This window comes from Notolepis coatsorum (assembly GCF_963971535.1).
Source record: "Notolepis coatsorum genome assembly, contig: SCAFFOLD_296, whole genome shotgun sequence".
NCBI lineage: Eukaryota > Metazoa > Chordata > Actinopteri > Aulopiformes > Paralepididae > Notolepis > Notolepis coatsorum.
In genome coordinates, this window is record NW_028170893.1 from 216,807 (window position 1) to 237,001 (window position 20,195).

General features: G+C 43.3%; 1 protein-coding gene across 1 annotated transcript; it reads right to left on the reverse strand.

The window, feature by feature from the left end:
- On the reverse strand, nucleotides 1-19,896 carry pef1 (penta-EF-hand domain containing 1). The gene is made up of 5 exons (XM_084339282.1): nucleotides 19,777-19,896; nucleotides 15,977-16,271; nucleotides 7,381-7,536; nucleotides 6,176-6,319; nucleotides 1-2,652 (listed from the first exon to the last, which is right to left on the reverse strand). Exons 1-5 carry the CDS (start codon nucleotides 19,795-19,797, stop codon nucleotides 2,423-2,425), a joined length of 846 nt encoding a protein of 281 aa, XP_084195408.1. The 5' UTR covers nucleotides 19,798-19,896; the 3' UTR covers nucleotides 1-2,422.
- Nucleotides 19,897-20,195: the final 299 nt, after the last annotated feature.

Genomic DNA, 20,195 nt, shown 5'->3' on the forward strand with positions numbered 1-20,195 from the left:
TTGGATTGTAAACGTTTTTATTTTCTAGTTGAGCTCTTGATAAAATAATGAACACTAGAGAGCAGAACTACTCTTGACTTTTTATTTAGGCTGTAGTATGTTTACGTGCCTGTATTCTGATTTGTTATGGGTTAATGTTTCAAAAAGTATATTTTCCGTAACTCCAATTCAGGATCGGGGCCTTAAAGGGGAATGCCACCCGTTTTAATAATGAATATATGTCCTTCCTGTACCCCAGGACAGTTCAGATCACAGAGACTTCTATGAAGAAAACCATTCAGTCAGTGATTCTGGGGCTGCTCCACTGATGATGAATGGGGACTTTGAGGCCATAACAAAAAGCTCTTACACCCAAATCAGGATTCAATTCTGGTTCAGACAGTCTATCAAAGCATGAAGATATACCTCATTTGGGTGTAGGATCTTATGCAAAAATTGTATGGCCTCATAAAGTCAGAGCCACATTCACTGTCTAGGGGGCAGCCCCAGATCTTATGTCCCAGTGACATCACCAATTGGAGGGTTCCCTCTCTGATTTCTAGCTTTGAGAGTTGTGTGTTCCCAAATACTGACTGAATGTCCTGTGGCACAGGAAGAACATATGCACATTATTTAAATGAGAGCAATCCCTTTAAACCCTCACCAGTGCCTGTGTTAACTTTTGGTTCAGTTGTGCTTGCAGAATGTGGCTATACTACAAGTCTAAGAAGTAGCTTACCACCATTACAAATTACACCTGTTTGCATCTTTATGTATGGAATTCATCACCGACAGAAATGTACCAACCTTTATTTTTCATATTCATACATAAGTTTGGAAATATTCTGTAAATTGTCTCTTCTTGCAGTCTCATGATTTTTATCAGACCGTAAACGTTGTTTCTTCTTGCGTAATTTAAAAATATTTATTAGTTTTAAACGTAAACAAAATGGCAGATTGTTAGGGTTTTCAGTTTACATAGAGAAAACACTGCTGAATAGAGTACATGTGTTGGCCCCTTATGCATACACGTGATTAAAATGAAGCAAACGTTATACAGTAATTAAGCAATCATACAGGTGGAAGTGCTATATAGTGGTTATTGCTGCCGTCGTAGGAACGAGGCTCTAGATGGAGATCCATAGATGAGCCAACGGTTGCTAGTACACCACATTACCTCCAGTAATGTTATGGATTGTGTATAACAATTGTCTTTACATAATCCCCTTCGAATATAAGGTTTAACAAAGACAAAGGCTTTAAGTTGGTCCTCCTTAACAAGCAACTATTCCGCATTACTAATACTAAGCAATGTAACGTACCTCTTCCAATTCATATTCCATCACACACACACATCTTGGCAGGCAAACTATAGGCGATTGTTATCAAATAACAGGTAATTATCATTAAATGATAACCGCGGCCAATGAGCCATGGCATTGAGCCATATTGGTCGGCATGAGGATAATGTGGTCATGATCACTAATTTTATGTTCCAATCACAATGTGTGTTTGGAACTAAATGCTGTATAACACGATTACCATTGTTTAAAACAATAAAATTATAAGATTCTTTGGCTGTTGGCATTCATTCACTCAAATTAACATTGGCTGATAAGTGTTGAAATGGCACATAGTTTCTTCATGCGTTCAAGGAGATGATACGGACAGTTACGCCTTCTGCCGTTAAATGCAAGTAATAAAATAAAAAAAGGAATCTATTCAATAAAACATACTAATCTGCAGTCCCCTCCTCACGTACATCTTTTTGCATTGATTCAGACCTGAGAGACATGTGCATCCGACTCAAACAGCCACTCCTCATGTGAGGGACAAGCTACTGGATCATCTCAGACAGTATTTCCTGACACAGGATACAGACGAGTTTGGTTGTTTCATACACACTTGTTACACATTAATTATATATGAGGTGCTAACCTCATCTAACTATCTTACCCTCCTTACTAAATGGCCAATATTGACATTGATTCAGGTGTTTGTAAGCCTTTTCTGCCAGGCCCTATATTAAAAGGTGCTGTAAGTTAAAATAAGTGGTCTACATGTTAAAATAATAGCTCTACATTCTGACAGCCATCACTGATAGAGTTTTTTGTCATAAACATGAGTCTCTCTTCTTGAAATAAGTAAAAAATATATAGGGTTCTCTCTCCTGATTGGATAAAGTGGGAAGGGACACCAGGACATTTATTTTCTGTTTACTGCAGAGCAGTAGAGACCCATGTTACTGATCAAACACTCTATATCAGTGATGGTTGTTGGAATGTAGAGCTATTTAACACTTGTTTTAATAAAAACATACCACTTACAGCACCTTTAATATGTACTGGCATCAAAATAAACTGACAGTTTGGGGGAAACCAAGAATATCCATGACATGAACGTATAATTACACTGTCAGCGGTGTAATAACCAGTCCGTAGGCTCACATGAGCCTGGTGACTGTGCTGCAGAGGAAGTCCTCGTAGTTCAGGCGGATGTTGCCCGTCATGGCCGTGTCTTTCTCCCTGAAGGCCTGAGTCATGCTCTGGAGCTGGGTGCAGATTTGGATGAAGCGGTCCAGCTGAATGCCTGGCCGGCCGCCCCGCACCGTGAAGCGACCCACCAACGTCTCGGTGAACTGGGGACTCAGATTGTAGCCCATCTGGGACAGGGCTTGAGGAGGCACGGGGACAGAGAGGGGGATATTAGAAAACAATCATTATCTAGTTCATGCAGGGTATCTGCGGGTTTCAATCAGTTACATTTAAGACTTTTTAGGACCACTTGGAGCAAAATGTAATACCAATTAATACTAGCCATATAAAATATAAAACCAATACTAGCAAAATAATATTTAAAAACACATAGCGACACAGAACTGGCCATTTAAATTCGTGTGCGTTCCATACAAGCTCTCACCAAACGCACCAAGCTCCCGGTAGCCCCACAAAAAACAACGACTTGAATACAAAAACATTTCATATATTTCATATTATTTCAGCCGGGACTCCAAAACATTTAATACCTGTACAAATTAACACTTTGATCGCCATGGTTAAATTCATAATTTACCATCCCTAGCCAGCTCTATTTGTCTATGGAGAAGTTCCCCTTCTTTGCAGGGCTATAACTTTTTAAATTGTATTGCTAAATTGACATTATTATGGCCCATTCAATGTCCTATATCTATTGTTCAGGGTGTAGCAACGTTATACCTTTTCATTCACATATTCATACTAAAATACGGTCTAAAGTATAAGTATGTTTTTATCGTTTTCTGCAGCTTTCTCCAGAACTTGATTTATAGCCCTAAATGCATTATATTGATGATCAAATACAGTTTGATAGCGATCGGTGCCAGATACAAAATTTCAACTGCACGTAGTTCTAGAAGTTACTACGTATGATCTGATGTTGACCGGATGGGCGGGGGGTCGTTTATAATTCCGTGGGCAACGTTATATCATTCATCTAGTGTGGGTGATATGATCATTAGAGCAGTTAGTATAGAGGACATTAGAAAATAATGCTGAAACTCACCGTAGCTTCCTCGCGCCGTTGGCAGATGAGCGTGGAACAGAATTTTTTCTATTATGGGATGGAGAAATACCCGATCCATTTCCAGGTTGTATAATAGTATATACGTCCAAATCATGTTGTTTGTCGAGTTATTGGCAACGGATCGCTATGTATTGTGTCGAGCTCGAGTCCCGGGACCTATAGCGAGTGATCGGACCGAATTGAAATGAGCACCAGCTTCTACATCCTGTTTCTCCCCTGGGCGATCCCCCGATCGGCCACCAGATGGCGCTCTTGAACCGTTAGAGAGTTGAGTGGAGCTCAGCAGTATATCTCAGGTCCCGGGGGAGAAATATGATTTCGATCACAGATTTTTGAAATATTGATATCAAAGACGTGTTACGGCGTCTTCGGCAGAATGAGCATGGCGGGGAAAGACGAGTTTCGGCATCTCCGGCGATTAAAGTGTTAAATTAAATTCTTGTGCGTTCCATACAAGCTCTCGTCAGACACACCAAGCTCCCGGTAGCCCCGCAAAAAACAACGACTTGAATACAAAAACATTTCATATATTTAATATTATTTAAGCCAGGACTCCAAAGTACAGGTATACCTTTTACGACTTTTTAATACCCTGGGCCCAGGAGTTCAAAACATTGAATCCCTATTGATTGATTGAAAATTTGTATTAACAAATTGCAGAATGGCGGGCGGCTACGTGGCGTAGTGGGCAAGGCACTCGCCACGAAATCTGGAGACGCTGGGCTTGTCTGTTCGAGCCCAGCGCTCCACATTTGCTTTCAGTTTAGCTGGTCGTCCGTACTAATACACATTGGCCGTATTAGGGGGTGGGAAACTGATGGGTGGGGATCGGGCGTTGTGGACAGCGACTCCTACAGGTCGGTTGGTGCGCCTGCGCAGTGGAATCAGGAAGTGTCGGGGGCAGCGTGAGCCTCCCACGCGTTACTCCTCGCCACTGAGAGATCGAGCTGCGCAGGTGAAAAGATGCGACTGCTGTTACCTCAAGTACCGGAGGGGACTTGTGCTATGTATGACTTAGTCCACATTGCAGCCGGCTTGTGGGAGGCAAGAAACAGCGTTCGTGACAGGGGAGGGTTGAATTGGATGATACGAAATTGGGATGGGAGGAAATATAGAAAATTGGAGAAAAAGTGGATAAAAAAAAAGAAAAAAAATTGCAGAATGGGTACATAACAGTACAGCTCAATACACACAATTGTTAAGGGGATGCAGATCAGAGAAATACTTTTTCGTCTTGTTTACATCAGGGTCCCTCATTTTCAATTCATTCTCGAAGACACTCTGATGTCACGAGACCGCCGCCATCTTGGTATAGGGGGACCATACGGATTTCTACCATCAAATGCATGCGTTGAGGTCCGTTTTTATTACATGTTTTATCACATTCTTGTTCATTTCATAACATTTTCATAGGATTTGTTTTGAAAATATTGAGGCCAACATGGCATTTCCCTATTTCGAAAGCCTTTCTGGTGATTCTAAGGCGAGATGAATCAAAGAAGCTCCCCCTGATTGACTTGACATAATGTCCATACAAAACACCTGCAGACATGGCCATCTCTCGAATACCCAAATTGAAGCTGCTGTGTTACGTTTTGTACTAATAACAAACACAGAAATCCAAATCGCAAGTTTTATATAATACTAGCTGATGCATCACGGAGGAAAAAGTGGCTGGTGGCTAACGTTCGGCTAACTCGCTCTGGTGTTGTGGTCGTGGTAGCTACATGCTAAGCTAACGTTAATCACATCATATCGAACCGATAGGAGCTTATCTTATCTAATCTTACGTGGTGGTACCACGTGTGCCACTACCCGATCAAACATCCACGTAAGATTAGATAAGATAAGCTCCTATCTGTTCGATATGATGTGATTAACGTTAGCTTAGCATGTAGCTACCACAACCACAACACCAGAGCGAGTTAGCCGAACGTTAGCCACCAGCCACTTTTTCCTCCGTGATGGTATAAAACTTGCGATTTGGATTTATGTTTTTGTCATTAGTACAACACGTAACACAGCAGCTTCGGTAATTATGTGGTAAATAAACCCAGTTGGGGTGTTATTGGAACGGACCTTGTGGACATTCATCCTTTCACCAGACGATTACCCAGCATGAGCAACAGACGCGTCAACTACAGTACTATATGTTTTAGCCGGTATCAGCCTCCTCAGGGGCCAGGGCTTTTATAGATTTATTGTTTTTTGTTTAGTCAAGTTAGGCCCTTATAATATTTATCTATTAGATTGCATTAATTGGATTCAGTCGGAGCCTGTCCATTTGCTTTGTCTAATTGTTTGTTTTGTTTAGGTGTTATTTATTAAATTCTTTAAATGTGTTTTGTCAATATATTGTGATGAGTGTGAATGTATATTTTTGAGTTGTCACCGTGTAAGTTATAACTATAGCCGCTGCTACGCAAAAGCTAATGGGGATCTAAATAGAACAAACGCACAACCTTCCAATTGTTAGGGAGAAAGCTTAATTGGAACTGTGCTGCTAGCTAACTCACTGTGTTACAAGGACCAAAAACCTTGTTTTGGAGTTTCGACTGATAAAGGGGTGTGTGTGGGTAGATCACGACGGAATGTTAATTTTAAAGTGAATCAATGCAGACAGATATACACACACCTTGGTGTAGCTCTGTGCCACTGATGCAGCCTGAGCGGTCCCTGTCGTATTGTTGGAACAGAGCTTTCCACTGCTGCATGAAGGTCCACAGGGCTGAGAAACCAAACACGTCCATGCGACCTGAATGCGTCCTGTCAAACATATCTGGCAAGAAACGGAACATGTTCATTCACTGTACAGTTAGTCACTCAGGTTGTTTTCTCAAGTTGCTGTCCAACGCAGATTAACACAAACGTGAGTTATCTTTTTGTGATGATACATTCACAACAGTAACAATTAACATTACTGAGAGGAGATGTAACGGTTAAATACGTTTTTAAAGCACCATAGCTTTTTCAGGGAATGATGTACCCATCATCTGCCGAGGTGAATCCTCCGTCTGCATATCAAAGGTTCTTGAACAGAAGTCAAGAACTCACTGATCATCGTGTCATTTACTAGTGGTAACCAGTTCACCAGTAACAAGCCATACTCTCATTACTCACTGGTCATCATGTCATATTAGTGGTAACCAGGGGTGCAAAGTACTTGAGTAATTGTACTTCGTTACAATACTTAAGTACTGTTTTGGGGGATTTGTACTTTACTTGAGTATTATTAGGTTTGTATACTTGTACTTTTACCCAATTACATTTCAGAGAAAGAAAAAATACTTTTTACTCCTTACATTTAAAATGCAGACCTACAAAGAACAAATCTCGCAGGTCCAACCATTTTAATTAGTATATTTGTTTCTCTGGCTGAACTAACGTTAACGTTATTAATCCTGCGGCCACACTTTATTTAAAAACAGCCAATCAAATCCCCATCAATGGAAAATTAACCTGCACATACCCATGCTGATTGGTCCTTGTGCAAGACTAGAAAGTGGGGATCTTTGATGAAACACCTGCTATCAGAAGAATACAGTCAGAAAAAAAGTGTTTACTTTAACTGTTTAGTACTTAAATAAGTACATTTAAAAGTAGAAACTTTTTTACTTTTACTCAAGTGTGTTTTTAGCCAGATACTCTGACTTTTACTCGAGTAAGATTTTGAGACGGTACCCATACTTTCACTTAAGTATAATTTCTGGGTACTTTTTACACCCCTGGTGGTAACCAGTTCACCAGTAACATGACATACTCTCATTACTCACTGGTCATCATGTCATTTACTAGTGGTACTGGTAACCAGTTCACCAGAAACCTACTCCCATTACTCACTGATCATCATGAGACAGGTCTCGTCGTTGAAGGCAGACAGGTTACAGTTGACCAGGGCCTGTTTCAGCTCCTTCAGGGTGATGTAGCCGCTGTGGTCTAAGTCGACGCTCTGGAACCACTGGTACGCCTCCTGATTCACACCCGGGGGCATGTTGCCTGTGGGCGCAAGCAGCAATGAATGTAGCAGGTGAATACAACTTAACATTCCATTTTAGGGATGATCACAATTATCTTTCCCCCCAAAATTTCTTTTTTAACCTTTATATTTACCCAGGGTAGGTTCGCTGAGCAGCATGAATGCTCTTTTTCAGCTACGCCCTGCTTCACATTCACACAGTTCCATTCACACCTGGGAGCTGCCCAGTACAACCACAGTCTGACACCGTTGGCCACTGAGCAACTCCACTGGAGCAGTTGTTGGGGGTTTAGTGCCTTGCTCAATGGCACTTCAGCGGTTGGTGTTAAGGGTATGGGAGAGAGTTATTCATTCACTTCCCCAGTCCAGATTTTTCCTGCCGGCCGGGGGATCGAACCGGCGACCTTCCGGTCACAAACCCGCTTACATTTAGTCATTTAGCTGACGCTTTTATCCAAAGCGACTTACATGTTCTGTATGACAAGCCATCAGGAAGGGCACAACTCTATCAGCTTCTGTAACCTTTAGGCCACCGCTGCCTGGCATGAGGTCTCCACTGAGGTTAAAGGTTCAGGTTAAATTTAGGTTTTATAGAATACTTTTTAGGTGACAATTGTGAATTTTGCCATTGCAGCTTGGCCAACGAGTGACAAACTGAAGGACAAAACCTCTCCCACAGTATGACTGGTGTCTGGTGGAGAACAATATTCAACAAAACATAAAAATGTGAAAGTATCCCTTTAACTCCCTCAGCTTCCAAATATGGGCAAATTGCATTCTACAGCTTCTACATTATTGGGCAGAGAAAGATGTTAATTTCTGTGTCTATGTCCAAAAAAGAGGTCTCACATTTAGAGCCATTAACCCTTTCATTACCTACTACACAAGGTAGTGTGGTGGTAGTGAAAGAGTTAACCTTCTGTAGTGTGCTAGTGAAAGGGTTAAGAGGGACATTCAGAAAACTCCACCGGTTTACTAACCACAGAATTATATATACGGTTCTACCCAGAACACAACACTGCTGCTTCTGTATTTTAGATTTACTGGTGGAATGCTGAAACCTACACATCACTGCCACTTAGTGGAAAGAGAGAGTCAATCACACCCATAAAGATATTACAGAAGAAGATTGTCTTGACTCAAATGAGCTTGTGCTCTATCATTTATTAATAAAATAAATGCACGACTCTCGGTATTAAGAACCTATGTAATTCAGAAAGCTCTTTAGGCTTGGCGAGGTGTAAAGGTCTTCTGACTTCTGGGAGGAAAGAGGAGAGTAGCATTTACTGGGGAGGAAGCAAAGGAGAGTATTGATTTTTCAATAGAGCTTCAGATTATTTGTCATCATGACAAATTCATACGCTAAGGTGCCAGAAGACCGAAGAAGTGTATGAAGAAAGAAGGTTCTGCACACTAGGCTTGGGCGGTATAATTTTTTTCATACCGTCATACTTTGCTGACATAATACCCCGGTATACGGTATATGACGGTATGACTTTCATTTTCATCAGCAGGGGGGCAACCCGTGTTACCAAGTAAACAAATCACGGAACGATGGCCAGTTAGCCTGCAGCATCCTAGTGCTAGTAACGTTAGCTCTCAGAACAGTAGCAGTTAGCCCGCAGCATCCTAGTGCTAGTAAAGTTAGCTCTCAGAACGGTAGCGGTTAGCCCGCAGCATCCTAGTACTGCTAACGTTAGCTCTCAGAACGGTAGCAGTTCGCCCGCAGCATCCTAGTGCTAGTAACGTTAGCTCTCAGAATGGTAGCAGTTAGCCCGCAGCATCCTAGTGCTAGTAACGTTAGCTCTCAGAACGGTAGCAGTTTGCCCGCAGCATCCTAGTACTGCTAACGTTAGCTCTCAGAACGATAGCAGTTAGCCCGCAGCATCCTAGTGCTAGTAACGTTAGCTCTCAGAACGGTAGCAGTTAGCCCGCAGCATCCTAGTACTGCTAACGTTAGCTCTCAGAACGGTAGCAGTTCGCCCGCAGCATCCTAGTGCTAGTAACGTTAGCACTCAGAACGGTAGCAGTTCGCCCGCAGCATCCTAGTGCTAGTAACGTTAGCTCTCAGAACGGTAGCAGTTAGCCCGCAGCATCCTAGTGCTAGTAACGTTAGCTCTCAGAACGGTAGCAGTTTGCCCGCAGCATCCTAGTACTGCTAACGTTAGCTCTCAGAACGGTAGCAGTTAGCCCGCAGCATCCTAGTGCTAGTAACGTTAGCTCTCAGAACGGTAGCAGTTCGCCCGCAGCATCCTAGTACTGCTAACGTTAGCTCTCAGAACGGTAGCAGTTAGCCCGCAGCATCCTAGTGCTAGTAACGTTAGCTCTCAGAACAGTAGCAGTTTGCCCGCAGCATCCTAGTACTGCTAACGTTAGCTCTCAGAACGGTAGCAGTTAGCCCGCAGCATCCTAGTGCTAGTAACGTTAGCTCTCAGAACGGTAGCAGTTAGTCCGCAGCATCCTAGTACTGCTAACGTTAGCTCTCAGAACGGTAGCCACTAGCCAGTTAGCCTGCAGCACCAGCAACGGTAAGCGTGTCTCATTTAATTTCCACCACTGAAGCGGGTTTCCCCCTATCGATTGCGTCCTCCTGTGTGTAGACAACCAGCTCTGCGTGTGCTCGCTCCACTACAGTGAGGACTGGTCTCGCCCTCTGCTGGCGGGTGCTGTGTGTGCACTACAACCAATGCCGTCCCTGTCAAAACTCCGTTTCAGTGTAATAGAAACTGAAACGCATCTGTGATTTTGATGGTATTGATTCTCAATACCGTCGGGGTTTCTAAATACTCTGGTATACCGTAATACCGTCATACCGCCCAAGCCTACTGCACACTCAGGTCGATACCGTTTTTTTTATTATCTTTTTCCTCCTTTCTTTTTCCGATTTTCTCCCATCCCAATGTTAGTCGTTATGCCAATTCCCAATCCCTTTCCTGGTCGTTGCGCACTCTACCCCGGTCCGGGAGGGCGGAGACTATCACATGCTTCCGCCGACACATGTGTACCCAGCCCACCGCTTCTTTTCACCTGGCAGCACGGACTCTCACTGGGAGAGTGTAACGTGTGGAAGGTCACACTACCTCTCCTAGATCCTTCCCTTGCTGTGCAGGCGCCCCGACCGAACTGTAGGAGTCGCTGTTTACAACGACCAGGACCCTCCCTCACCGGGTTTCCCACCCGCTAACACTGCCAATTGTGTTAGTATGGACGGTCGGCCAACCCGGAAGCACCACAGCTGGATTAGATCCCACTGTCTCTGTGGTGGTAGACAGACGCTTAGTCCGCTGCGCTACCCGGCCGCCCTGATGCAGGTTTCTTTAATGAAACAAAAGCCAAGCTTTCTGCCATAACCTTCTTCAGGGCAAACAGTCTATACCAGACCTGGGCATTGTACGGCCCGCGGGCCGTATGGTTTGTCCTTCTAGAGTAAGAGACGGTTAGTCCTATAAGAGTAAGAGACTGTTTATCCTTTAACACTTTAAGTGCCGAAAACGTGTTTAGGCGTCTTTCCTAGCCATGCTAAAGTTGCCGAGGACGCCCTAACTCGTCTTTAATATCAATATTTCAAAAATCTGTGATCGAAATCATATTTTTCCTCCGCAGCCCTGAGACACAGTGCTGGCCTCCTCTCAACCCTCTAGCGGTTCAAGAGCGCCATCTGGTGGCCGATCGGCAGAAGCGCCAAACAGGAAGTCATGTGGATGAAGTGGTGATCACCCATATTACTTCCGGGCACTCTCTATAGCTCCCGCGACTCCATCTTGAAACACTGGATAATAGATAGCTCGCCCTAACTCAATAAACAACATGATTTGGACGTATATACTATTATACAACCTGGAAATAGATCCGGTATTTCGACATCCCATAATTGAAAACTGTCTTCTCCACGCTGATCGCCCAACGGCCCGCGGAGACTGGGGTGAGTTTTAGCGTTTATTATTACCGTGTTCGATACTAACTGCTATGATGAACATTTGACCCACATTAGATGAATGGTATAACGTTGCCCACGGAATTATAAACGATCCCCCGCCCATCCGGTCATCATCAGATGATACGTAGAAACTCCTAGAAGCACGTCCATTTGAAATTTTTCATCTGGCACCGATCGCTATCAAACTGTATTTCATCATCAATATAATGCATTTGGGGCTATAAATCACGTTCTGGAGAAAGCTGCAGAAAGAGATGAAAACATACTTATACTTTAGACCATATTTTACTATGAATATGTGAATGAAAAAGTTTAACGTTGCTACACAATGAACAATACATATAGGACCTTGAATGGGCCCTAATAATGGCAATCTAGCAATAGAATTTAAAAAGTTATAGCCCTGCAAAGAAGGGGAACTTCTCCATGTTAAATAGAGCTGGCAACGGATGGTATATCATGAATTTAGCCTTAGGCAATCAAAGTGTTAAGAGCAGGGAGCGAAATTAACTTTTTGACTCACCGGCCAGTGGCGGGTAGATGGGAAGAATCTACCCGCCAAGCAGATTTCTTACCTGCCAACCTTTTTTTGATAAAAAAATTATTTTATATAATTTTTTTTTTAAATAAAATATATATATTATATAATCATACTTGTAGTTGTATTATCTGCGAGACATCGCCACCTCGCTGTCTGCAAACAGCTCCACTGTCTGTGTGTATACTCGAGTGGCCTCCAGCTCCAGCAAGGATTCTCCGGCGCTACAGCTGGACCCTAAACTCTTACATTCAGCATGAAAGGATTCTCCTGCGCTGCACCTAGACCCTAGTCAGCAGCCCGCATGCTGATGCGATGTAACTGGACACTTGCTGCAGTTGTTGATGTCGGGAGCTATGAGTAGCTAGCCAGCTGGATAACGTTACACAATGCCTCATGTATTAAACTAAAAGTGAATAGTTGACTGGGTCATTTTGTAACAGTAGCTAACATCAGCTCACGGAGGTCTCTCTGACTAGACTAACGTCAGTCACGGTGACTGTGTGTTTACATGCAGCATACAGAAACAGGTGGGGAGTATAGGAGCAGCAGCAGCAGCAGCAGTGGGCTCGCTGTGCTCAGACAGCGAGTGAGAACTCCGCTCAGAATTGGATCATGATTTTCGGTTTTCACATGACCATTTGATTGGCCGCCACACGGCGGGCAGACATCATAGTGGGAGGCGCCAAACGTATAAACTGAGCGCAAATGGCGGGTGGCGCTCTCTAGTTTCGCCCCCTGGTTAAGAGTAAGAGATGGTTTGTCCTTCAAGAGTAAGAGACATGTTTGTCCTTCAAGAGTAAGAAATTGTTTGTTCTGACCGGCCCGCGAAAGATTACATGATAATAAAAAGATTTTTTATTTTTTTTTTCATGTCAACGTTCACACACACAATATACGCTTACCTAGGATTTGACTTGATTCAACAACAAAGCAGTCGGGGCAAGCCGAAAACGGTCGAAAGTGTGGTTATTTGAAGTTTGGATTTCTTTTTTCACAACTGAGGTAGGTAGATTACATTTTTAGAGACTAAAGTACAGAAAAAAGGTACCGTTGGGTACCGGTATCGATTCACAGGTACCGGTACCGTATCGGTTCAAATGTGAACGGTACCCATCCCTACTGAACACACAACTGCAGGGCAAGGGCATTTTTGCTCATGAAATGCATAGCCATGTGAAAGCCTTCATGACAAAGTTGCAATTAATTTCAAGGCAACTAGGCAGCAACAATCTCAAACACATGAAAACCCTGAAAGAAGTCAAACCATCAGCTGATCACCGGCACAGGTACTCATCCATGTTGGGAGCACTGCATGATGAATTTTCAAGGCGTTTAAGATTTCAAAAAGGTTGAGGATGAAATGCAGCTGGTTTCCTCTCCCTTTACCTGCAGTGTTGATAGTTGTTCAGCTTGAACTCATTGACCTGCAGTCTGATTCACTACTGAAAGAGCACTTTAAGTCAGCATCACTGCTAGAGTTCTACTCTGCTCTCAAGGAGGAGAACTTTCCAAACATGAGGAGACATGCTCAGAAGATGTTGGTTCTCTTTGGATCCACCTACATATGTGAACAGACATTCTCAGTCATGACGTTTACCAAGTGCAGGTACAGATCCTCTCTCACTGATGAACATCTGGCAGCTGTGCTTCGCATCTCCACCTCAGACATGCAACCTGACTTTGATGGACTTGTTAAAGCTCAACAGAGACTGGATTTCTCACACTGAATGAAAAAAAAAAGAACTGAAGAACACTAAAATGTGGAAATATAACAAGTGAAATGGGACACTTGATCTTTTTTTTGCACAGTTCTGAAAACATTAAATGTTTAATATAGGCATGTAAAGTAAAAAAGGCTACAAAACTGGGAAACTTTTCTTTACACAGTTCAGTGACATGTCTTGTTTATTTTTGCTATAAGATGATGTGATGTCTTTAGAAAGCTAAGACAATCCTTGTTTCAATAGTATATGAAACTCAAAATGCCCTTTGTTATTAATGTTTCACATTTTGTTTATCATTTTGGAAATAAATTATATTTGAATAAATGATATTTTTTAAAGCTAACCTCACCTTTTAATTGCCAAATAATAACATACACTCTTACCAGAGGTCAAAACAATGCCATTTACTGCTTTTTATAAAGAAATAAAGTGTATATTATGCATAATTGAGTTTGGAATTTTGGCCCGGCCCTCCAACATATTTTCAGTTGCTCATTCGGCCCCCTGGGAAAAATAATTGCCCACCCCTGGTCTATACAATGAACTGAGTCCACATGTAGTAATCAATGCAATCGACTGTATGGATTATACCTGCGCTGTATCACGTGGGAAGTGTAGTTCAACAGATATTCAGTGTGTAGTGTGCCAAAGCCAAGGGAACTCTTTTGTGAACCTCTAAGTGTGCAGCAATGTCTTTCAATAGACCTCTATAAAGTATTTTTGTTACCGCCTGCTGCCTAGTTCTGAAGGAACTGAAAGAGCGGCAAGGTTTCTCCACAGCATGACGCAGATCAATTGAAAATGTACAGACGGGAAGCAGATTGTGAGAAATCTGTCAATAAACTGGGTCAGTGGTTCTGAGAATAGTTTGTAGTTATTGCCTTGTGGCATTTAACAAGGGGGGGGGGGGCACTGGCAGACTCCAAAAAACTAGGACATCGACACATTTTATCCTCCGGTAGATACAGAGGAGACATGTACAATCCACACCTAATGTCTTACCTTGCCTTAAAAAGTGGCATTTCACCCAAAATGTAAAAAAATAAGCATATTCTTCCTCTTACTCTTCTTCCTTATATTTATTTAGAGTGGGGGAGAGATCAGCAAAGAAAATCCGTCTATATAGTGTTTATAAATCTTGCAAGAAGCCACAAAATGAATTACGAGAGATAACTCAGAACACCGGTCGTCTGGACACCTCAGAATGCAGGCTACGTTTATTTTTTTTACTTTCAGATTAAATCAACTACAGGGGAAGGGAAGTAGGAATGCAACCTCCCCTCTATCGTTTTCCACTCCTGGCCGTCTCCCCATGTTAAACATCAGGTTACGGATTATAATCGTAACAATGGCGACGAATCACCCCTCTAGTTGTCCCAATGTTCCGACAGTGCAAACTTGCTACGCATGTGCACAGAGCTGTGAAATGCTCGAAACCCCCGCGACATCCGGCGGTAAACAAACAAACACCTGCAACACTGGTCGTGGAAGTCTATCTTTGGGTTTTTGAAGCCTGAGTGTGAGACAAGGAGAGGAGAGGAGGAATGGAAGAGAGGGCTGACTGTCAGAAATAAGCAGGAAGCGCCAAGGGACGGGTGTCACTCGAGGCGGGGGGCCCTGATGGATGTTGTCCCTGTGGAGAGTTATAACGACTCGCTTAGAGGCTGTTACTCAACCACCACGGGGACCAGTATCAACACATGCACACGCACTCACGCCCTCAGTCACCGTTACCAGAGTCATCACTCCAGCAGTGTAATCCTGCTGAGGGGCACAAACTGAGCCCTGTCTCTACATGACTGTCAGCGCCATGGAGTGGGTACATGCCGCGCCGTGAGTCACTCTCTATCCATCATTCCACCAGAGAGAGAGGGGGGAGGGGAGAGGCGTGCCAGTGGGCAAGATAACCTATCTGCAGTCTCCTCATGCACAGTAGATGATGCAGTCAGTCACTTCACAATTCACATCCTCTCAGACCCGCTACCAACATATGCACAGAGCTAAAAACACACTACCTACAATCCTACATACATACATAGTAAAGAAGACACATTATCTACCATACACACACAGCTAAAAACACACTACCTACTACAGTACATACACAATCATAGCTAAGACACACTACCTACGACATACACACAGATCTAAAGACACACCACCTAGTACATACACAGCTAAAGACACAATCTACATACACACAGAGCTAAATACCCCCCCCCCCCCCCCCCCCCCCCCAACACACACACACACGTCACCTGCAGAGGGATGCTGTCCATAAGGTCCTCCTTGAGGCTGTCCTCCTTGAGGCTGTCCTCCATAGCCCCCATACTGCCCACCAGGGGCATGCCCTCCTCCGTATTGTCCACCAGGGGCGCCTCCTGGGCCATGTCCATACTGTCCCCCCTGTCCTGGTGCTCCATATCCTCCATAATGTCCTCCTGGTGGCACTGCTGCTGCTCCTCCTCCGTAGGGAGCCCCATATTGACCACTTCCACCCCCTTGTGGCTGTTGCATGGGTGCACTGGCCCCTGCTGGACCTCCTCTGTAACTCTAAATGGATTGATTGATTGAATGAATGAATGAATGAATGAAAACTTTATTAACAGATTGCAGAATGGGTACAGTACAGTACAGCTCAATACATACAATTGTTAAGGGGATGCAGACCAGAGAAAGACTTTCATCTTGTTTACATCAGGGTCCCCCATTTTCAATTCATCGTAACATATATGACATACATGACATACAGATAGACAGTACTGCTACATCTATACATGTATGACATACCAGATTTGCAAATACAGTACAGTTTGTGATACGAAAAGAGTCCAGAAAAAAAAGTATATACATTCGACGTAGAAACTGTACATTGGAGGTTGGGTAGGTGGGGGGGGGGACTGTACGTTGGAGGTGGTTGGGTGGGGGGGGGGGGGGGGTTGAATAGGAGTGGGGGGGGGGAGGTTGGGTAGAAGGGGTGGGTGGGGGACACTGTACCACTGTACAAGCAAAACTGTACATTGGAATATTGACAAGACCATACTTGGTAATTTACTGTACATTGGAGGGGGTTGTGTTAGGACATTTACAGGGGCCAGTTTCGAATTGCAGTCTCCCGTAGGTGTTTTTTGAGAGTGTTTTTGAAAGTGGGTAGTGATTCACATTCCTTTACAGCTTTGGGTAGGGCGTTCCACATTGATGTGGCATAATTGCGAAACGTGTTTAGTCCCTTGTTTGAGCCGAATCTGGGTTTAACATGATTTGTGGAGCTCCCTCTGGTGTTGTGATCGTGGTATTCACTGACCTTTGGGAAGTATTTTGACATGTACATGGGTACCTTGGTCGTGTAGTGTATCTTGTAGACCAGGCCCATTGCAAGTTGCTGTACTCTGTCGTCTACTCTAAGCCATCCTAGGTTGTCAAAGTGGGCAGGGGTGAGGTGGGTTCTAGGAGTCAGGTCAAGCAGTAGTCTGACCAGTTTGTTTTGAGATGTTTGTAATTTTGTTTTTAGCGCCTTCTTTATTTAATTAAAATGTTCACAACAACATGGATGCATGTACTCTGCCAGCATGTTTAATGTCCATAATACTAAATGTTTGACTAAGATTTCTATGAAACTTTATTCTTAAAAAAAAAAAAAAAAAATCGGATTTTTTTTTTTTATATAATTTTTTTTAAAAACTCAAAATATATTGGGTCGCACCTAAATCGGCAGGGTCGGTCGGCAACCTGAAACCAACAATTATTTTTGTTAGGCCTGAGGTGCTTTGGTACCATGAGGTGCAAGCATAGTCGTAGTACCCTTGAATGAGTGCTCCTGCCAGAGTTTTCAGGGTATTCTTGTTTACCAGAGAGGAGATCCGGTAGGGGTGGACGGTATAAACGGTATACGGTATAAACGGTATTAATTTGCTCTACGGTATGGATTTTGACTATACCGTTTAACCGGTAGAGCAGCTCTAAAATAGCAATGACGTCATGTAACCACAGCGCGACTATTTCAATCGCATTTGCCCCTAAAAATAGATAGAATTAGTCATAGATAATAGATATGTGCAAACTGGAAAAAGTTATTTAGGAGGCTTCGCGCAGTGGGCGTGTCAACACGCAATTGTCATTTCATAATAAACACATATCACCGCGGCGCACAGCAAGTTTCAATTTCAGTTCCTGGCATTTTTAACCAGTGGAGAAAGGTAAGATATTTCCCTATCGTTTTTCTTATATGAATTATTCTACGTTAATAAAACATACCTGGTGATCAACTACAGTTTGCTGTAAACATTAGATATGTGTGTAGTGTTATGATAACGACGGCAGCAGCGGGAGCCGGGAGGAAGGCGTGCAGCAGTGGATTTGCGAATAGCATGCAGCTGCAGAGCCGCAGAGCCAGTGGCTCTTTCAGGTCTGGTCACAGGCCCGTCAAACAGCGCCCCCCCACCCTTGCGCCGTCTCTAAGCATTTTGTGTGTCAATTTGTTGACACATGTGTCAATTTGTTGACACATGTCACGTGTCAATTTGTTGACACAATTGTCAATTCTTAAAGCTGAGGATGAGTGGCACCTTTGTCTCAATTCTTATTCAATTCAATTCGCTCTGCAGCTACATATGCTTCTAGCAAAATCCAGCCCCGCTGTTTGCAATGGGAGCAGGAGTCTCGACTCGGGACTTATTTTATTTGGAATATAATGACTTTATACGCAAAAGTAGCCTAGTTTTAAGTTAAAATATTATAAATCTACATGCCTTGAGGATGTCATTCTTTATATAGCCTGCCTATCAGGCAAAAAAAATTATTCTAACAGAAACACTGATACCGTGATATATACCGTTACCGTCTATGCTTCAAATTATACCGTGATATACATTTTAGACCATACCGTCCACCCCTAAGATCCGGTACAAGAATCGAGTTAGTTGGTTGACTTTTTTTATTACATTGGATGCCATTTTGTCACAGGAAAGATTTGCCTCTAGGATGGAACCCAGGTAGGTAATATCTTCTTTCCTTGTGACAATATTGTCACCCACTGCAACTGAGAAGCCGTCGGTCTTGCTGAGTTTGTTATTTGAACCGAAGAGAATGGACTCTGTTTTGCCCATGTGTAGTGATAGTTTGTTATCAGCGAGCCATATGCAGATTTTGCCTAGTTCTGAGCTGAGGGTTTTTTCAACCTGTAACTTGTTCTTGTCAGAGACCAGCAGGGCTGAGTCGTCCGCAAACAGGAACAAGTTGCAGTCACAAGCTGACGACATGTCATTTGCATAAATTAGGAACAGTAGCGGACCTAGTATGCTTCCTTGTGGAACACCACAGCTTACTGTGAGGGGGGGGGGGGGGGATAGGGTACCGTTTACCTCCACCATCTGCTCTCTCCCCTCCAGGTAGGATTGATTGAAAATTGTATTTAACAGATTGCAGAATGGGTACAATACAGTACAGCTCAATACACACAATTGTTAAGGCCAGAGAAAGACTTTAGTCTTGTTTACATCAGAGTCCCCCGTTTTCAATGAATCATGGAGAGGGCAATGTTGAACTACTTATTGTGATAAGGCACTAGTAGGAAGGAACCATAGTTCACTACTGCATGGAACTGGGTGGGACCTGTTGGAGCCTCACGGAATACATGGACTGTCAGAGCATTAAAACAAAGAGGGCGAGGCCTAGTTCTTGGGACTATGACTTGTAGCCCAGCCTAGGGTCAGCAGGCGCCGCGTTCAAATAGGCTAAACAGGTAACGTTAACCAGTAAGTCTAACCAAAAGAAACAATAGCTAACAAGCAGTAGCCTACTAGTACTAGGCTCTACAGTGAGACACGGCCGAGGCTAATTGATAGCAAACTAAGTCCACTAGCTACATTGTAATTATGTTAGCAATATAGCAATGATGAGCTGACAGCTCGCATCAACCTTGCCAGGCTTAACGTTCACTTTTATTGTATCGACCAGCCAGATAGTTTGACAGGCTACATAATCTCCGGTCCATTCCCATAGCTTGCTTCAGCTTCTAGCTCGCTATAAAGTATTAACAAAATGTGGTACTAGTATTTACCTGGCCGTAGTGAAAACTCATGTCGAACCACTGTTGAACAGACTTTCCTTCAAAAACACACGTACTCTCCCAGCAGAGAGAAGTGTAGAGCTCCGCCTCTTCGTGACAGTGCGCTGCACTTCCCTGTCTGTCACAAACCACGCCCACTACGCAGAGCCATCTCTACGCCTGGAACGTAACGTCAGTTACGTCACAACCTGCTATTTTTAAAACTGGCGTGTCGTCCAACTCTCCGCGTAGGAGAATGTTTCCCGACTGAATGGGAGTGGTGGAACAAATGATGACGATGGAGCAAATTACTCATTACATGAGAAGAACCGGTCCGAAATTCCACACAATGTATTTATCGGAATACTTTCGTCAGCCTACAGGTTAAATACTTGGATATATTTGGCATCCATTGATTGATTGATTGATTG

Excerpts from the sequence above, each read along its gene's own strand:
- pef1 (XM_084339282.1), bottom strand. The coding sequence starts at position 19,797 with ATGAGTTTTCACTACGGCCAG. Across the intron at positions 7,537-15,976 it reads TGGACAGCATCCCTCTGCAG|GCAACATGCCCCCGGGTGTG; the intron begins GTGACGTGTGTG and ends TTGCGCCCACAG. Across the intron at positions 2,653-6,175 it reads TGGCACAGAGCTACACCAAG|CCCTGTCCCAGATGGGCTAC; the intron begins GTGTGTGTATAT and ends TGCCTCCTCAAG.